This window comes from Marmota monax, unplaced genomic scaffold, assembly GCF_021218885.2.
Source record: "Marmota monax isolate L192 unplaced genomic scaffold, Marmota_monax_Labrador192_F-V1.1 WCK01_AAM20220418_F8-fsc00019, whole genome shotgun sequence".
Lineage (NCBI taxonomy): Eukaryota > Metazoa > Chordata > Mammalia > Rodentia > Sciuridae > Marmota > Marmota monax.
This window is the reverse complement of record NW_026695242.1, coordinates 5,640,463-5,661,206: the sequence shown is the minus strand read 5'-3', so window position 1 is coordinate 5,661,206 and position 20,744 is coordinate 5,640,463. Positions and strand designations below refer to the sequence as shown.

General features: G+C 34.0%; 1 protein-coding gene across 5 annotated transcripts in view; it reads right to left on the bottom strand.

The window, feature by feature from the left end:
• Nucleotides 1-113: 113 nt before the first annotated feature.
• Ppp3cb (protein phosphatase 3 catalytic subunit beta) overlaps nt 114-20,744 on the bottom strand; it is a 49,859-nt gene continuing 29,228 nt past the window's right edge. For 2 of the 5 annotated variants that reach the window (XM_046419843.2, XM_058577927.1), the window contains exons 10-14: nt 17,282-17,359; nt 9,827-9,911; nt 8,209-8,306; nt 3,154-3,183; nt 114-1,727 (exon numbers count right to left, since the gene is read on the bottom strand). In XM_046419843.2, coding sequence (XP_046275799.1) covers nt 1,549-1,727; nt 3,154-3,183; nt 8,209-8,306; nt 9,827-9,911; nt 17,282-17,359 — 470 coding nt within the window. In that variant the 3' untranslated portion in view covers nt 114-1,548. The remainder of the gene's footprint in view (nt 1,728-3,153; nt 3,184-8,208; nt 8,307-9,826; nt 9,912-17,281; nt 17,360-20,744) is intronic. The other 3 variants (XM_046419844.2, XM_046419845.2, XM_046419846.2) reach the window with 3 other exon arrangements.

Below are 20,744 nucleotides of genomic sequence, written 5' to 3'. Positions count from 1 at the left end.
TCTGGGATATAATCTTCTCTGAAGGATATACCGGCTTCATTAACAGAATTTTTTTGATTTGCAGAAAAAGGTCAAATCAGACTGCATCTTCCAAATAAAACCCAACACAGAGATAGGAACAGCGGCCCATGCATGGAATTTATTGTGTGCTACTGTTTATAAAATACTCGGATAGTCCTGCACATGCATAATATTTCCAACTTAGACAAGAGACCATACAGGGTGCACTTTCTGGCAAACAAAACAATAGATGGTTCCGCTGCTTGGAGCTCTGAGTTGTATTCCAGGGCATGAGGGAAGCAGGCCACAAAGTAAAGGGAAATACCAAACTACAGTGGCAATCAATACATGTCAATAATTGTGTAAAATTAGCACATGGTTCCATTTAGTTTAACCAAGCAGTTCTGTAACTATCAAAAGAAAAAATTCAACATGCAGTCTTGACTTATGCTTCCACTAACATCTGAAGGACTGAACAGAACCACTGCTTCTAGGCTGCATTGCTTAATCAAAAACATTTCCAGAACATTTTAAAATTTCCTTTGCATTAAAACATAAAAATGATAGAAAGCCAGCAGCAAATCACCCTGGTGGCTATTTAAGCAACTGGAATACTCACAATAAACTAAAATTTCTCATAACATCTAAATAACCTATACTACATGTTGTACCTGTACATCATAGGTCTATATATTAAATATTTGCAAAAGGAAAACATGCATACACAAAATACGTCAAGTTTTACAGACATGGTTTGAATTAAAATATACTTTTGACAATGTACAAACTTCTTTTAAAGTACCTTAAATGAGTAATTCTGTAATTCTTCATAATTTTGAAATTTAGGTTTTCTTCTTAAATCTCTGGGGTGTAAAGCTCAAAAGATCTGGGCAAAAAAGATTCTAAATTAGTTTTAGATTTTAGTTCAAGTAAGTCTTTCTAGAAATAGTTTATGCATTCATAATTGAAAAATATTGACTATGTTACAGAATTAGCCACATTTAAGAACAACACACCTGAGGTCAGCATTTTTGTATAAACGCCAACTGGGTTTCTTAGCAATTTGCCTACAATTCAAAATACAGCTAGTAACCTCAGAAATATATTTTAAGACCATGCTAATTCATTCTTCAAAGACATTTCATTGGAAGAAAAAAAAAGGCTACATTAACTCTTAGGATTGCATTTGAAGTCATGGTTGAAAAAAATCTAATTCTACGGAGGGGAAAAAAAAATCTCATTGTAAACTTAAATGTGTGAACCACAAGCATAAATGGAGGTGTAGATGCCCTCCACTGGAAATTGCCCCAAGCCCCATGTTCACTGCTCTCCACCTTGGCAGCGATGACCCAATCTTATCGGACAGCAAGCACAACATGTCCCAGGGCCCTCAAGACTCCATCCAGGAAGGGGGCTGAGGTCTCAAAAAGCACAATGGTTTCTTCAGAGGGACTGTGAGTTTTATAGTCCACTTGGCCACCCTTCCAGCTCCTCGGGTGATCTGTCCATTTGGGGCCCGAGATGTGAGAGTCCCTGGGAAGCTGCTGGTCACTGGGCACTATGGTTGCCAGTCCCGTGGTTCTCAGTGGCATGTGCGGTGTTCAGAGAATTAAAACCATCTTGCTGTACAGCATCTTTCCGGGGTGGCATTCTCTCATTGATCCTATCCAAACCCTTTGCCTCTTCAAAACTGCAGATTCTATGTGGTGGAGAGAATCCTCGTATTGCTTAACAAAATGCAAATTTGATAAGTCAGTAATTGTAAAACAATTCTGAGATTTCAAAACATTGTTAATGATTTTTAAGAAGAAAGAAATTAGCTGTAAGTAGCAGTACTTAAATCTTACTTTAACTGAATCCTATCCCCATTCCAGTCTTCCCCTTAAAATATGAATGTTTGTTTAAACCTAAATATAAACATGATAGTTTTACAGATGACAAATGTTAGCATAGCCTTGAAGAAAAAAAAAAAAAAACACAAAAATGATCTTCCCTGTCCACAAAAATTAGTCTCCAGGCAATGGTCTCAGGGTATCAGTCTGACTTTTACTAAACCTATCTCAGACTATAAGATCACAAGTGACTATCACAGTTAAATACCAACAAGAGCAGGGGCAAGTGAGGAAGCTAAACAAGGTTAATCCTCAACACACAAATCTGTACCAAGAGTTTGGGAGGAAAAAGAGGTAAAGTTAAGTTAAAATTTAGTAGATTAGCACGAGTTTGGAGGTCATCACTCTATTACCACTGATATGAAATGAAAAAGGTGAGAAATGCCTCCAGAAGTTAGATCTGTGTTTGGCTGATAGCAAAAAGTACTTAGATTTTCGTATTTTAGCATATGTCTTCCTTAATTCACTAACTATTTACTACAAATTCTTTGGAAATCCAAAATAAATAACAATTCTTCACCAATTTTTCTGGTTTCTTACTCAATTTATACGGAATGGTGCATCCTCCATTATTAAAAATGTTCACAGAAATGTTCATATTACTACAAATGCAAATTTGATAAGTCAATTATAATTTGGCTGCTCTATACGTGTGACCAACCTCTATGACTCAGTCTATGCCCGTGAACCAAACAAATAGCTGGGGTAAGAAAACATTTAATAATGTATAATAGTAAGCCAATATATGATATACATAATATAATTTCATCAGTAAACTATAGCCCAAACTATAGCTAAAAAAAAATCAGATTATACAGTAATAGTTCCTATAAACTCATTTCTTTATCCAGATGGGGTTTCACTTAGGGAAAAAAATCTGAGCAGTACAGAATCATACAAAATATGAAGCAAATCTCTACTTGCAGGGTCAGTTTAGTAATTTCCATTAAAATAGGCAATTTTAAATGCTGTAATACATAGTATAACATGCTGTAATCTAAAGAAATCAGGAAGATTAAATTCTGGATGCACATTATACTAGAAAGGGGAAAAAAACAAATTGTGACTATGGATATCAGCCCTTGTGTTCTTGTTTTTGTTTTTTTAAAAGAAGAAGAATGTGACTATTACACTTGATGAGTCAGTGAGTATGATTCATCTTGGGCTGTGTAAGCTAGGAGTAAGACACACCCACAGGACATTCTCTGATGCCCACCCACACACCACAGATCTCTGCCCAGCGTAAGGACTCTGATCGTACCTTTTTCAGCCTCAATAGCCTCAACTGTGGCTGTACAGAAGTGAGCAGAGGCATGCAAAATGAATGAGAGAGATGAGAAGGGTCATATTGTACAGCAGAAAAGGCAATGATCACTTAAAATATCACAGTACCCCATACTACATCGTCATTTACAATTTAACATAAATAGTACCCATTTTAGAGAGCCCCATCCAATCCCCCAATTCCTGACACAGCACAGTTTACACACAGTACTGACATCACTCAGAGCACAGAACATGTAGACCTATTGTAAACACAGACACCTCAGCACTCATGCAGATGCACTTTAGTTTTAATTATCCATGGCAAATTTAGTATTTTGATAGCATTAGAATTTTCCATTATGTTTGTTATATCAAATTCAATACAATAACAGGAAAATTCTGTAGGGTAAAATTATGATGACAGAATTGTAGCAGAAAGCAAACAAGAAAGTCTTTTCTTTCATTCCTAATGGAAACAATACTCAACACCAGTTGGTTCCCTAAGATACAAACTAGAAGGGGTCAGCAATGATGTTCCTATTATTTCTAAATAAAGCATAAGCAGAAAAAGCTGGTATGGTTACAATGAAATTTAAGGGCCATAACCTTGATGAATTAGCGTAAATAAAATCATTCTATAGCTTTGTTCTATACAGAGACATAAAAATTATCCTACTTATCTCCTGAGAACTTCCCTTTCTATCAAATTTTTTCTTTTTGAGTCAGTCTGTCTTGCCAAGGCTAGCCTCAAATCCTGAGACTCAAGCAATCTTCCTACCTGAGCTTTCATGCCACCATGTCCAGTTATTATTCTAATACTGATAATCCAATTAGTTAAATATCTATAACCTTAAAAACCCATTTATATTCAGTTTATCATGAACTTGAATTTGTCTTAAGAACTACATTCTTAATTGAAGAAAGAAAGACTAATGAACATCTTTTCAAATCCATCTGCCTGCCAATTATAGAGGCATCAAGGGATGGAACAGAGGTTTTTTCAGGCAATAAATTCTAATTATTTCATTATAGGGACATAGGTCATATTATAAATGAAAAATATATTCTTAGTATTAATCAGTATAACTCATTTAAAAAACTTCAACATATTTAGTTGTACATTTTGTAGTCAAAATTCTCTATTAGCTCATTCATTGCTGGTTTTAAACTGTAAAATGAGCTCACAAAGAGGTGGGACCAGGATCTAAGATTGCAGAGAATAATACTGCCTTACAATATTGTTCATTATTTAGAATATTTGGGACAATAATGTCCCATCCTTTCTACTTTGCTTCTTGAAAATGAGGCCAATTAGAATATTTATTCTTGAAATGTCATTTTAGGAGTAGATGTGATTTAGAAATGATACATTTTATCCAAAGAAGTTTTTAATATGGAGAAGACAGAGATGAACTAAGGAAATTAACATAGACTAAGTTAGAAAATATTGGTGATCTTAACCAGATGATAAGTAAATTAGGGATCCAAAAGAAGTATGATGAATACTGAATAAAGGAAGAGTTAATTTTCCTTAACTGTTAAATTATAGTGTAAATCAGTCACTCTTAGTTTATGCCCACTATTCAAATCCCTGTTGAAAAATAAAACTAGCCTTGTACCACTGGAAATTACTCTTATAATTCTAAAACTTCTACTCTTCAAATATGAACAATTAACTTTATAATTTAAAAACTGGGGAGAAATAAAATGACTATCAGAATGTTTTTAAAGAATCAGTAGTAACAAAAGTGAGCACCGTGCTGGTGTATACCCCAGTGACTCAGGAGGCTGAGGCAGGAGAGTCAAAAGTTCAAGGCTAGCCTCTGAAACTTGATAAGAAACTGTCTCAAGTTAAAAAATAAAAAAAGGATTGGAGATATAGCTCAGTTGTGGTGCACCCCTGAGTTCAGTCCTCAGTATTGCAAAAAATAAAAACAGAAAGTTACTTTATGTGAAAAACTGTAAAACTTATATATATGGTAATAAATTAAGAATAAAAATGATCTCAGTATGAGAACTGATGTCTACTTAATTATAAAGTTATTTAAAAGTCTGTTCATAATTTTTTTCAAATTATGAAATGTCATAATATACTTCTAAAATCAATTCCATAGATATCAAAACTACACTTTATGTCAAGCTTGAACGCTTAGAATTAAAAGACGAGCATTTGAAGCCACAATATTAAGTTGGAAAGAAAGAGATGTGATAAGGGCAAAATTCTACTGAAAGGAATATTCTTATTTCTCCCCTATATGTTTTCACTTACTTAGGGCACCTTGACATAGCCCTAGTAAGTATAGTGCTATCTTAAACTGTATTCCTGAATACAACACAGGATAAGGCTATGAGGAATTTGACATTATAAAATAAAGATGATGGTATATTTTCCCAAACAGGTCCTGGTGAAGGCAGCATTATGGGGCTAGCTTCAAATAAAATTTCCATTAGAAAAATGTATGTAAAATATGAACATCCAGCCCAAATAGAAATATGTTGTTTGTAAAAACACTCAAGAAATAACATGTAAATTAACTTTAAAGTTATTGAAAAGACAATTTTTATTTCCTGACAATAGAACTAAGGTCTCAGAATTAAGTTTTCTTTTTTCAATAACTCTCAGTTGTACACATTAACATCAGGGAACATATCTACTGAAATTAAAAATGTTAGATAATTTTTTGAAAAATCTCACAGCTACTGTATGAGTTTTATTATCTGCTTTAAAAAAATGGGTTTATCTTATGCTAGGGAAATGCTCAAACCATACTACCAAAAGCCATCACTAGCAGAACTAGGGAGCTATCCACTTTCCCAAATTAGACCCCTGAAACTCAGCTCCTTCCAGTAACTCACTCTATGCTGGGAATAGACAGTCCCTTCAGTAAAGCTGCTGTTTTTCAAACCTTCCCTGCAGTTGAGGGTGGTTTCCAAGTTGGATGAATGAGCTTCAGGCTGCATACAATTAAAACTAAATAGAAGAACTGAGTTATCAACAAACCATATAATTACCAGATACTACTGACTGTGAAATCTGAAAGCAAGTTTGCTATGGACACAATGTAAAAGCAGTAATCTATCTATCTATCTATCTATATATAGATAGTTAGATAGATATAGATATATAGATATAGATACTTGAGAGATGTTTATAGTGTAGATTTATTAAGCATGATACCCTTTCAGGTTTCTTCCTAAACAAAGAGGAAGAAAAGTATAACATTTCTTAAGTTACTAAGAGTCCTCCTTTTCTAATTAACATTTTTGCTAGGTTTATTGAATGTTTAAAGTCTTCTTAATTTGTTTTATGTACATTCATGAAATTCTTTTTAGCTTAGTTTTCTAATGTTCATAATATTTTAAAGGAGGGCAAGTAATGTCAAGAGAAAGTATAGTTTTTTAATTAATTAAAAAAAGAGAAAGAAACAGGGCAAGAGGTACAGCTCAGTTGTGGAGTATGTGCTTAGCATGCTGGATTTAATGCCCAACATCATTAAGGGGAAGTAAGAAATTTCATTCCAAATGAAAATTTGAAACTATAATTTCAAAACAGTTGTACTTCTCAAATATGCCAGTAGTGGAAGCAGACAATACAGTAACATATAAAATAGAACATGTATAGACTACAAGTAAAAATTATTTGTCTAAAGGGAAAAAAACCACGTTTATTAAAAAGGGTTTATTATGGGACTGAATGAAACTGTGAAAGGTCAATCTAATTAGAAGTTAATAAAAATTTTTTAATTTCCATTTTTTTTAACTTTAAAAAAAAACACTAATTAGAACACCAAAAAGAAACTGTTATTCATACCAAGTAAAACATCAAGTCTGTTGCTGCCTGTTTTCAATAGAACACTGACCCTTGGAGGGCTGTCAGAAGTGGCTACAATAAAATATAAATTCAGGCTTTTTCACTTCACAATTATTGTTTCCAACCACCAGGGAAAGAAATTTACAATCCGAGTTACTGTGTATAGACTACAACACTCACATCACTTTCTTCTATTTAATCTGTAATGGGCTTTAAAAAGTTAACCCAGTGATTACACAAATACTTATGCCAAAAAGTTCATTTAAAAAATATATAAAATATTCAAAGAGCCAGATTACAGAAATGCTTTACGCATAATTCTTTTTATTTTCATGCAAAATAAAGGCACACTTAATAACACCCTTTCAATTTTGACTTACAGGATTTAAATTCAACCCCTTATAACAATGACTTAATATCTAATGTTACATTCATGTTCAGAATGCACAAAGTGCAGCAACAAATGCAGCAAACCTCAAAACAAGGTGCTACAAAGCTGCTTCTACATCAAAAGACAGACAAAATGTCTGATAGAGTAATTTAACTGAACATACTTTTACAAACATATAGCTAACCTATAGAAAGACAGACAGATTTAGGAAAGCAGCTACATCTGCAGAGGAAGGAAACAGCATGTTACAGACAGTCAATTATACATAGAACATTTGACAAACACCACAGAAAACAAACTTTGGCATCATTTTACCATGGTACAAAACCTTGCATAAAATCTTTTGGCAAGTGAAGAACATAAATACTGTTCTAGGGTCTAAGCAGATTGTTAATTCTAAAATAAAGAATTTGAAAATATAGCATTATCTAATACAATTACATGAATTAAAAAAAATAAGAAACTTGGAATTACATTTCTATTTTAGTGATATGGATGCCCCTGATTCACATTCTAACGTGGGGCTTTTAAAAGAAAAGGATGAATTAGACAAATGAATAAATAAATATATATTTCAAACTTTATAAGCTGCTCCCATATCTTTTCATGAAAAGCTGAGGACCCAACCATTATTTTTAACTGAAAGAACTATCCAGTCTATCCATATTCTGCCATAGTCAGGTATTAATTAGACACTACCTATCATATAGTAACCTGCCTGTGTCAGGTGCTGAGACAGGAACTAAAAAGCAGAAGGAATTCCCTGCATGCATTATGTGAATTGTTAGCAAAAGAGTGAGGTGTGCCCCAGTCCATCTGAGGCACAGCAAGTTGCATAACATCATTACCACTTTGCAGGGTCTGCCGTCCTCCAGCCAACACTCCACTAGGCAACATCCCTGTGGGAGTCAGGCCCTTGAGTGTCAGCACGCTTTCACTCTCCTCCCTACAGCAGAGAAATAAAATAAACATTAAAGATTTCTAATAAGTACTTGGTTTAAAAGAAGGGATACAGGCCATATATACTTTACAATACTCATTGTTATTACCATATTTCCCTCAATTCTAAGACATATTTTTCCATATTCTAAATGTTTCAGATATAAGAGTATACCTTACAACTAAGAGTTTTTCCTCAAAAGCTTTATTAAATATGTGGTAAGATTATCAGTGGACATCATACAATTCAGAAAATATTTCATATGCCCGGAAGTTCAAGTGTCTGATATAATCAATTTTGCAAATTAATTAATTAATTTGTGATGCAGTGGATTGAAGCCTCCCACATACTAGGCAAGCACTGAGCGATATTCCCAGTCCTTTTGTTTTGAGACAGGGTCAGGCTAAATTGCCCAGGCTGGCCTCAACTTGGGATCCTCCTTCCTTAGCCTCTCAAGTGGCTGGATTACAGAAATGCACCACCACGCTCAGTTTGCAAACAAAATTTTAAGGATTGGCTTATTCATTTGCATGATTAAACTTGGTCTTCTTAAATTAACTCCAGAAAATTTAATATGAGGCCCCAGCGAAAGAGACATTCTATATGAATAAGTAAAATCATTAGAAATACTCTAAAGAAAGAGTATTTCCCCTCCTTCTTATTCTGATTTAATTTTCTTTTTTTGGGGGGGCGGGGGAGGGAGTACTGAGGATTGAACTCAGGTGTACTTAACCACTGAGCCACATCCCTAGCCCATTTTTGTATTTTATTTAGAGACAGGGTCTCATTGAGTTGCTTAGCGCCTTGCTAAGTGGCTGAAGCTGAATTTGAACTCATGACTCTCCTGCCTCAGCCTCCCAAGCTGCTGGGATTACAAAGGTGTACCACTGCACCTGGCTGTGATCTAATTTTCAAGGTGTAAATTTAGTGCTTTCATCACAGAACAAGAGATACCCAAATTGGCAATGAAGAATCGAATCACAAAAGTCAAAAATCCTAGTATGGGGGCCAGGGTGTGGCTCAGTGACAAAATGCATGTTTAGCATGCAAATATCCTGGGTTCAATCTCTAGCACCATAAAACAAAACACAAACAACAACAACAACAAAAATCCAAAAGCAAACAAACAAAATACCCCTAGATTTAAAAGAACTTGAGCCGGAAGCGGTGATGCACGCCTGTAATCCCAGTGGCTTGGGAGGCTGAGACAGGAAGATCACGAATTTCAAAGCTAGCCTCAGCAACAGCGAGGCATTAAGCAACTCATGAAACCCTGTCTCTAAACAAAATACAAAATAGGATTGGGGATGTGGCTCAGTGGTTGAGTGTCCCTGAGTTCAATCCCCAGTACCACCCCATGCAAAAAAAAGAACTAAAAGAACTTGTGTTCCCTTCTTCAGCACATAAATGTACAACCTAACTTCTTTACCATGTTTCTTTTAGATGTCAACCACCATGATGCTCATAAATAAAGAACAATGAAATCAATTTCTACAAAACAAATAATCAGGAAAATATATCATTACCTGAGAACAGAGAAGACTCTTGCCATCTTTCCAATAGCTCGAATTTTGTTTCTTATGATTTCTTTCCGGGCTGCAGCTGAACCTACTTTCAATGGAATAAATAGAAAGAGAGACTCAAGTTTAGGGCATCCACACTTGCATTATTCTGTTAGCCTGTTCCACATTCATCTGAACCAATAATACCAAGTCCCCTGCCACCAGCTCACATGGAAGAGACTCATGCCAAAAAGTTTCCTGCTCCCTCAGTATTAGCTTTGGTAAACATGGGTCAAATGCTGAAGTCTGACACAGAACAGATGAAAAGTAACCCACAAACTTTAATTATCTCATACTACTCACTAATCAGTAAAACAGCAATGGGGGAAAAAAAACTTAAGCCCAACTTGCAGCATCTCAAACTAGAGGAGAAAACTACTAATAATCTTATATTGTCTTTAACTTTCATGAGAGCCTACAGGCATGCAGCCTAACAGACAAGATATCAGTCTTAAGTCTAACCCTAACTATCATAAAAGCTTTTAACATGCAGGCTGAAAATAAACCATCATACTAGGAAAGAATAAGCTTCCTTGTTCCAACTTGATCTAAAAATAATGATATAAAGGGACTACAATGCAGGCAATCTCAAACTAAAGACCATACCAGCATTTTAACAACAATGCATATCTCAACCTCATTGACCAGTTGTCCTCTAAGGTCATGCAAGTATATATGAGCTCTTAAAACTGTAGGTGAGTATGAACAATGAGAAAAGACTTTCTGAAAAACTGGCTTAAGGACCACTACTACCTCATATCTAAAGGGTTAGTTGTACTATCACTGATACAGAATATACCAAAACAACTGGATCTTTGACTGAATGAAGACTCAAAGATTATATCTTCCTTCCCTTGGCCTCCAGAAAGAAAAACAATCTGTCCTGTTATCTCATATATAGCAATCAGAATCACTGTGGACCCAAGAGTGTGGTTCCTTAAAGTTGTGCTTCAACATGATGAAAACACACATATGGAAGCACCATGGTTGAGGAGAATGTTAAGGAAAGGCTAAAGATGCTACAGCAAAAGGGGCCTTAGATATACAGAGATCTGAACAATTATTAAGTCTTCTAAGCTAAAACATTTAATTTAAAATTCAAGCAACGTACAAATACATGTAATTAAAAACTAAGATGACCACTGGAACTGATCACAGGAAACAGAAAAAGAAATCCAATTTCAAAGATGAAAACAACAGATATATTTTAGAGAAAAAGGCTCCACGACTGTGTTCATGATGTTCTAAAGGATAATACTATGAGCACTGAAGCTACAGCTTTTTATAAGTGCAAAACTGTGTGCATACCACAGCATTAGATACATATTTTTTCAAATACCAAAAAAATTACTAAAAATCTAAGAATCATAGAATATTAGAATCTGAAGAGACATTAGGGACACTGTAAAATTCATTCTCACTTTATAAACAAAGTCATTAAGTTTATTAAGTGACTTGTCCAAGCATACAAGGTATGTCTAATTTTATTCTAATGAATTAATATAAACATTATGTTTTAAAATTGACATAAGTTTTCAAATAGCTAGACTGGGGGTGATCAGTAGGGGACTGGGAAGGATGGCTATAACAAAGTACATTAGGTTTAATTTGTATGTCTACAAAACCAAATTATATATAAACTATACTGATTCCAAATGAAAAAAAAATTCACAAGAATATAAAACACTGTAAAAATCAGGATTTTAAATCAGTCTACAAACACATCATGCATCATATTACATATTAAAGTAAATGTCCACAGTAAAATTACTTTGGGGAATAAGACAGACAATCAAACACCCCTAATCATGCAGGGAAAAGTATAAAACATTACAAATAAGCAAAAGAATGAAATTTTAAAACAAGAGGAATGAAAAGAGGGAAAATATTTCCATGCACAGAAAGACAGATATCTTGGAATATGACTTCTAAAAACATCAATACTAATTCTGATAAAACTTAAACTAAATTTGCACAAGGTCCAAAAGGACTCTGCATAAACATTCCTGAATGAATGTGCTAACTTACATGGACATGAGGATAACCTATGAAGTCATATTTCAAAACAACATTACTCTGTCTGGTCTGTACCTTTTTTATTGCCATATATGAGCCGTTCTTCAGATGGAGAGTCCAGAAAAAAGGAAGTGAATGATGGAGAAAAGGTGGTTGAGACAAATAAAAAGATAGAGATTTAACTTGGCAGTGGTACTGAAGAATGAATGTAGAAAGAAAGGGAGAATAATGAAGGCCCTCATATTTGAAAATTTGAAAAATGTAGTATTGTAGAATCTGAAGAATAAAAGAGGGATGCCACTGAGTAAAGCTCTAAAGTAGAGATTTCTTAAAAGATATGTGTTCAGAAGAAATTATGGACAGAATGGTTATAATATTTGATGAAAGTAGACATAATTAAGGACAGAAAAAAACACGTGAAAACACATAAGACTGATAAAAAAACTGTGCTAACAACAATCGCACATTTATACTCATACCCCTAAAGAAATGTGTCATCCATGGAAGTATGTTAAGTGAAAGGTAATGACACAAATCAGATACAAACTTGTGTGGTTCTTCAATGACAACATCATCTGCAAAACCTGTAGTATATACAGGTAACTTTATAAACTACCTCAGTAAAAAACCTTACCTATTCTCAATAAATAAAGCAAAAGCTCAGCCTCCTACACTATATAAGAATACATGTTTTCTTGAATCTGAATTGCAGAACTTTTGCATATAATCAGAAGCAACATGCACTTAATGTTCTCACTCCAGTCTGGGAGTTTGGGGGGCATCTTTTTGCAAAAATAGCAACAGACTGTTTCAAAGCAAGTAATAGCTCTAAGAGTAGGCAGTACTGGTTGTTTCATTTGAATTTAAGGTATCTTTCATTCTAATGCTAAGACACATGATTGCATTACAGGAAATGCAAAGTTTAGTAATACTATAACACATATGGATTATGTATTTTCTTTACCAAACTGAAGACAAAAAGTTAAATATCTGAAAGAAATAGTAGGCATTCTAATTATCAGTCTTCAAAAAATTTTATGACTAAATAATACCTCTAAAAGGGAAGCTATATGCATTTCTACATGCAATGTTCGTACAAATTTGTCTTAAAAACAACCCCACACATACATTAAACAATTCAGAGTACCAAAGATACATCTTTTAAGAATAAAGATTCTTATTCCTTTACTTAATCTCAGACTTGAACATACAAAAAATGCTCTTTCCTTCCTGCCACTATGTAATCACTAATTCTGCTACCTCCTTTTCCCCAAAGAAAAGCTAAATCCTCATTCTGCCTCCACAGCAAACCCCATTCCATCAAATTTTATTTCTTAAGTCAGATTTCTTCCCAGACCATCCAAGGATGGTTCCATTGCTACAAAGGAAAAGAGGAAGGTGAAGAGAAGCCCTGCCATCATGGTAAAAGAAAAGGAGAAAAGAGGAATGGGATAAAGGGGATGAAATAAGGAAATATGAATGAGGAGAAATATACCTAGTTCTGGTAGCTCTGTTCTTTATCCCTTTCAAAACCTTGGTATCCACCCTAATATCCTCTCCCATATTCCTTCCATGTTCTTCATCTCCCAAATCACTTCCATTCCTCCATGCAAACACCTACATGTATATTTTTAAAACTTTTTCTTAAGAGTTCCTGCTCCTAATACTTTATAGGGCAAAGGTGAAAAAATGAGGAATAAATGCACCTGTCATGTTGGCTGTGAAGGAACATCTATTTCTAGTATTCAAAGCTGGAACTCAATGTATTTTCCCATAGAAACATTGTCATAAATGGTGCTGAAAAGATTTTAAATTACTTAAGAGTGGGAAATAATTTTCATCTTCTCTATTCTCATTTATGGATGAGAAGATCCCAAAAAATTAAGTGACTTTTCCAAGATTATGCTGCTAGTAAATAGTAGTGACAAGATACCTAAATCATTATCTTTTTCATTAAGTCATAATGTTTCTCTAATAATCAAATTCAATTTCTTTGGAATCTAATGATGTAAAAAGTGAAAAATTAGCATAATATATCACACTGATAGAAAAACATTAATATGCATAAAATCTAACTAGAGGGTAATACATTTTGTATGTTCATTTATGTGATTTTTACAAATATTTTTTTAGTTGTAGATGGACATAATATCTTTATTTTATTTGTTTATTTTTATGTGGTGCTGGGGATCAAATCCAGTGCCTCGTACATGCTAGACAAGCACTCTACCACTGAGCCACAACCCCAACCCATTTACCTTTTTTTTTTTTTAAAGAATATGATATATTTATTTCTTGGTTGAATCTCAAAAAAATGATTTAGTGTCTATTTTCATATAAATCATAGGTACCTAAAATCAAGTAACATAGTTTAAACAAAAAAACTTTTTGCTTTTTCAGGGAGGGGAGTATAGGGGATTGAAACCAGGGACACTTTACCACTTTCCCCAACCCTTTCTATTTTTTGTTTTGAGATAGGATCTAAGTTGCCAAGGCTAGTCTGAAACTTGCAATTCTCCTGCCTCAGTTTCCCAAGTAGCTGGGAAGGTGTGCCACTACATCCAGCTTTTGCTTTTTTTTTTTTTTTTTTGTGGTACTCGTGCATGCGAGGCAGGTACTCTAACAACTGAGCTATATCCCCAGCCGAGCCTCTGCTTTTTATTATAGAAAAAAGAATAAAGCATTACCTACTACTATTTCTATTCAACATACTATTGACATTGCTAAGAATTTTTAAAGATAAAAGGAAAGGAGGGCTGTGTTGTAGCTCAGTGGTAGAGCGCTTACCTAGCACATATGAGGCCCTGGATTCAATCCTCAGCACCACATAAAAAATAAATGAATAAATAAAGCTATGAAAAATAAATAAATAAAGGTATTGTGTACATCTACATCTAATTTTTTTAAAAAGGAAAGGTTAAAAATAAGAAAGTAATAATATCAGCTTTATGTAAATGATATATTTTAAAAGTTATGGAAAATAATTAAAAATTGCTGTATAAAATAATTCTATTGACCTAAATTGTTGAATGTAAGTCTACAAATATATAATGTATTACTTTATATAGCTAGAAAATATGCTGAGAAATGCCAGTTATAATAATAATAGGAATTTATAAAATACTAAAGTATTAATTTAACTTGATGATAATCATTTTTCTAAACAAAACTACATACTATCTTAAATGAAATAATTATATATTTGATAGTGTAATTATAGTAAATAAAGTTATTTTATAGATATCTTTAGTTTGGAAGATACAGGTATAGAGTTACATAATACCAACTGAAATACTCACTTGGTATTTCACAGCATTTGACAAATTACTAAAAAACTTTACCTAACAAATTCAGTAGGCAATGTGCCGAGAACTATTTCAATGACTCTCGATAATTCATTATCTCAATGCCTATATTTTGAAGTAGGTATTATCCTCACTTTGAAGAGAAGGGAAACAGAGGTTTAAGTGACTTGCCTGAAGGCACACACGCATTGTAAGGACCTACTACAGTATGAGCCTGGAACTTACAACAGTGATATCAGAACAGGAAAAAGAAATATCTACTTAAAATCATTTAAAATTTTTAATAAAAAGCATTTGACAAAATACGTTAAGCTAAAAAACTTCTACACAAACATCAAAAGAAAATAAAAAGCATAAAATATTACTACTAAGCTTATTATCCAAACCAAAAAATAACTGATATAAATGTATAAGAGTAAAAGCATATCTTTCTGCCTGCCACCAAGAGATAGCAGTAACATTTCTATATAGTCACTCTGCAATTTCAACAAATGGGTTTACAAGTGTGTAAGAATCACTCTTGTGGATGGGAATATAGCATGTGGTAGAGTATCTGCTTAGCATGCCAGAGGCCCTGAGTTCAATCCCTAGCACAACAAAAACAAAAGCAAACAAATAAAACACTTGTTGTGGTTAGAAAAAAATTTGCATAGTTTTTACTCAGATTTTGTTCAATAAGTGATCAATTAAGGTGAATAGTTTACACAGCTAGAAAAATAGCACCATTAAAAATCAAAGAAATGTAAATTTATCCAACTCTAATTTCCTACTAGACAGCCATCAAGCAAAATAAGAAAAAATGACCAAAATTCAAAGAGGTGGGACCTATGGAGACATAGGTGCAGGGATTTACTGCTAGAAGTAATTCATATTGTTCACAATTCTTCTGCACAGCAATGTGGTTGTTAACACATAAAATAGTGAGGCTAATATTCATATTCTTTAAGTCTATAATTTCCATCATGAAATTTTTCCAAGTAGATAAATAAAAGCTATTGTACAAATACGTTATTGCACTACAATTCATAATAAAGATAATTTAGGACAGCACAATTGCCAAATATGAGATTAATGAAGAAAATTATGCCATATTAATAAACACAGAAATATATAGGCATTGCTAGGTGTGATGGCATGCACCTGTAGTCCCAGCTATTAGGGAGGCTAAGGCAGGATAGCTTGAGCCCAGGAGTTTGAAGCCAGCTTAGGCAATATATCAAGTCCCAAAAAAGGTAAAGGCAAAAGCAAAGGGGAAGGGAAAGAGAAGAAAAGAAAGAAGGAAGGAAAGAAGGGAAGGAGGTAAGAAGAAAGGGAGATGCAGCTCTTAAATCTTACCAATATGTAGACCATATTTAACACATGAAAATATTTAAATACTGACAAATATAAAAAACAGTAAAAACAAACACATTATAATTTGTTTACCTTTTTATTTACTCAGTTAAAGTCTTAAATAAAAATTTCAAAATGTCAAAACTAAAGCAACTATAATGCACCAATAAAACAATACAGGAAAAAAGGAAATTTTTTCCCTATGGTATTCACTTATATTATAAATATGCATTGGGTACATAGACTTATTGGCTTATATAGAATTAGCAACCATATATAACCTTGTTTCTATGGAAAAAAATCATTTCATAATTTCTAGTAAACTAACAAATGGTCCTTTAGAACATAACCACACTAAATTGAGAATAGCTTAATTTGGTGTCTGCAAAGAAGAAATGAAAGCAATACTGGGAGTTCATGCATGTTTCTAATTTACTAAGAATACTACACTAAGTCCTGACTTCAAAAAGCAGTGTTCATATTCATGAAGAACCACATCCCACTAATATTTTTCAATTTTCCTTTTCTTCTGTTCTATCTTTCAAATTTTCCCTTTTCTAAAATTCACCTTTTTCTCCATATCACCATTTAAAAATACTTATAATCATTTAAAAATATTAAACGTTATCTGAAAGTGACTTGTCACTTATCAAACAGGATAGCCATCTGAAAACAATCACTTTCCTTTTGCAATAAAGTATATATTGAGGCTGAACAGTTAAGAGATACCATTTCAAATAAAAAATAGTAAGATAAGTAATCATACCATCAAACTGGTCTTCACCTTCAGTCATTAATTCATCATCAGAGCAAATACTCAGAACATTTACCAACATTTCTGTCACTATTCAAAAAAGAAGAAAAGTTACATGTTAGTTGCCGATAACAACCGTCTACGAATGCACAGCAAGGATTCATACAAAAGGCCAAATAATGTTTAACTCAAGAAGACACATTCTGATAGCAGAAATAATGAAATTAAGTTTGTAAAGGCTTTCAAAATGAAAGCAGGAATAAGAAGTCTGAGAGAAAGCAATTCTTTTATGGAATAAATTTTCAGGTCCCTCAGGAAAAAAAAAATATCAAACCCCAAAGAGATGAGAACAGAGAAATAACAGATGAATGTACACATTTCAAGTCTTCATTCGTAGATATGGCATTAAAGAGTAAGAAAATAATCACGGCACAGATCTCCTGTTTCAAAAATGTCCCAGGATTCAATCTTTCAAAAACCAGCCACAGGGGATGGGGTTGTGGCTCAGCGGTAGAGCACTAGCCTAGCACATGCAGGGTCCTGGATTCAATTCTCAGCACCATATAAAAATAAATAAAGTAAAGGTATTGTGAAAAAAAATGAATGAATGAAATAAAGGTATTATGTCCAACTACAGCTAAAATATAAATATTTTTAAAATAAAATAAAATAAAGGTATTGTGTCCATCTGTAACTAAACATAAAGTAAACCACTTTATATTTACTATGATAGCAACAATAAAAAGGACAAACAATAAGAAGTGTTGGCAATGACATGGACAAACTAGAATCATTACACACTGCAGGTAAGGCTGTAAAATGATACAGATGCTTTGGAAAACAGTTTGGCAGACCTTCAAAAGGTTAATTATATCAAAGAGTTACCATATGACACAGCAATTTCACTCCCAGGACGACACCCAGAAAAATGAAAAATAAAGTCTACACAAAAATTTGGACATGAATGTTCTTCTCAGCATTATTCATAATAGTCAAAGTAGAAAGTAAGTCCAAAACTGATGATTTGATAAACAAAATGGGGTATATCCATATAATAGAATATTATTTAGTCATAAAAAGGAATGAAGAACTGGTTCATACTACAACATGGATAACCTAAAAATTTTATGGAAAGAAACCACACAAAAACCACATGTTGTATTTCCATTTATATGAGGTGTCTGGAACAGGTAAATCTATGAAGACAGTACATTAGTCGCTGCCTAATGGCAAGGAGGACTTGTGGGGAAATAAATGCTAACAGGCATGGATAGAATTTCTTTAAGGGGATGATGAAAAAAATGTTCCAAACTTGACTGTGGTAATGATTGCAAAAAAGTCTACAGAATATACTAAAAACCATTTAATTATACAATTTAAATAGATCCATCATATGGTATATGATATATATTTCAATAAGACTGTTATGAAAAATAAAGAAAAAGGATGAAAGCATAAAACTTAAAAGACATAGCTGATTTTTAAAGAAACTATCCATTCTGTGTTACAGCTGGAACATAAGAATATCCAACAGAAAGGCAGGAAATAAGGCTGAAGAAACTTCAAGTCAAAGAATCTGTGTAACAAGTTAATGTACACTTTGAAAATTATATAGAAACATTTATGAATACTAAAATAGTATATTTTAAGTAAATAATATTTATCATCTAGAATCCTGATTGGGAAAGAATGGTCAGAAAGTCATAGCCAAGTAGTAGCTTGAGAAAAATGTCAAATGAGAGAAATATTATTTATTTTTTATTTTAAAATCAGATAGATCTGAATAATTCATAAAAGAGCTAGTCAAGAGATCTGAAGAAGTCAGGTGTGGTGGCACACATCTGTGATCCCAGCAACTCAGGAGGTTAAGGAAGGAGGATCTCAAGTTCAAAGCCAGCCTAAACAACTTAGCGAGGCCCTAAACAACTTAGTGAGACCCTGTCTCAAGATAAAAAATAAGAAGGGCTGGGGATATGACTCAGTGGTAAAACACCCCTAATTTCAATTCCTGGCTACCCGCCCGTCCCCCCACACCCCCCCCCCAAAAAAGAGAGAGAGTCTGAAGAGCAGAGAATGTGAATGATAAATCAAATTTCCTGGGGTAGGAGGAGCTGAGAGGTAAGAGAATCTAAGGACAAGTTAGAAGGGCAAGCCTTTGGATAGAAGGGTTACCTTCTCAACAAGAATTCAAGAAGAGTATTCTAATAAAGTAGGAAACAATAAAGAGAGAAAGTGGCTGTTACTGACAAGTATGTTCATTGAGTGAAGAAAATAGCTGGAAGAAGTACTTAAGAAGAGAAAGGATGAAAATTTAGGCTCTATCCTAAGGAAAATGGAAGAAGCATACTATAAACCTAAAGAATGTTTGGATACTACTGAGAGCTCAGATAATGTTAGCTATCAAGGGATGGGTTGGACAAAGAAGAGCACACCTGTAATCTCAGTGGCTTGGGAGGCTGAAGCAGGAGGATTATAAGTTCAAAGCCAGCCTCAGCAAGAGCAAGGCCCTAAGCAACTGAGTGAGACCCTGTCTCTAAATAAAACACCAAATAGGGCTGCAGATGTGGCACAGTGGCCAAGTGCCCCTGAGTTCAATCCCCAGTACCTTCCCCCCAGCCCCTCCCCAAAAAAGAAATCAAGGGGTGGCACCAATTTGTAAGGCTGTATGAATATCTCCAATACTGCTCTATACCTGGGCTGTAATAATGAAGAAAATGGATGGCTGTACTTAAATAGAGCCAAAGTTGATTGGACAAATGAAGTAGACAAAGGAGAGAAAGGAGTTTGACATTATGTTAGGAAGGAAGAAAGTCAAAAAGAGATCCAACTATTAAGAAAATAACATAGTCATGTAAGCCCAGTGACTCATGAGCCTGATGCAGGAAGAATGCAAATTCAAGCCCAGCCTCAGCAACTTAGTAAGGCCCTAAGCAACTTAGTGAGACCCTATCTCAAAAAATTCAAAAGAACTAGGGATATAGCTCAGTAGTAAAGTACTCCTGGGTTCAATACCTAGAATCAAGAAAAAAAAGAAAGAAAGAAAATGACAAAGGCCAAGAGATCCCAATGAAGAGGAAGAAAAGCAGTAACTAGAGTAGAAAGTTATATCAGAAGAATTTTCTCACTAGCATTTATTAATGGTATTATCTTTTCCAGATTCAAAATATCCAAGTCATCTTCAACCATTTCTACTCCTTAAACTTGTAATCTTTTTTCATTACTTCTACTTCTACAGTTCTTTTGGTTCTCCACATTCTCTATTCCTAATGCTACCACAGCTTCATTAAGTCTCTAGCTGGGTACCAGGGATTGAACTCAGATCTATTTTGTATTTTATTTAGAGACAGGGTCTCAATGAGTTGCTTAGTGCCTCGACATTGCTGAGGCTGGCTTTGAACTCGCAATCCTCCTGCCTCAGTCTCTGGAGCCACTGGGATTACAGGCTTACGCCACCGTGCCTAGTTCTACTTAACTT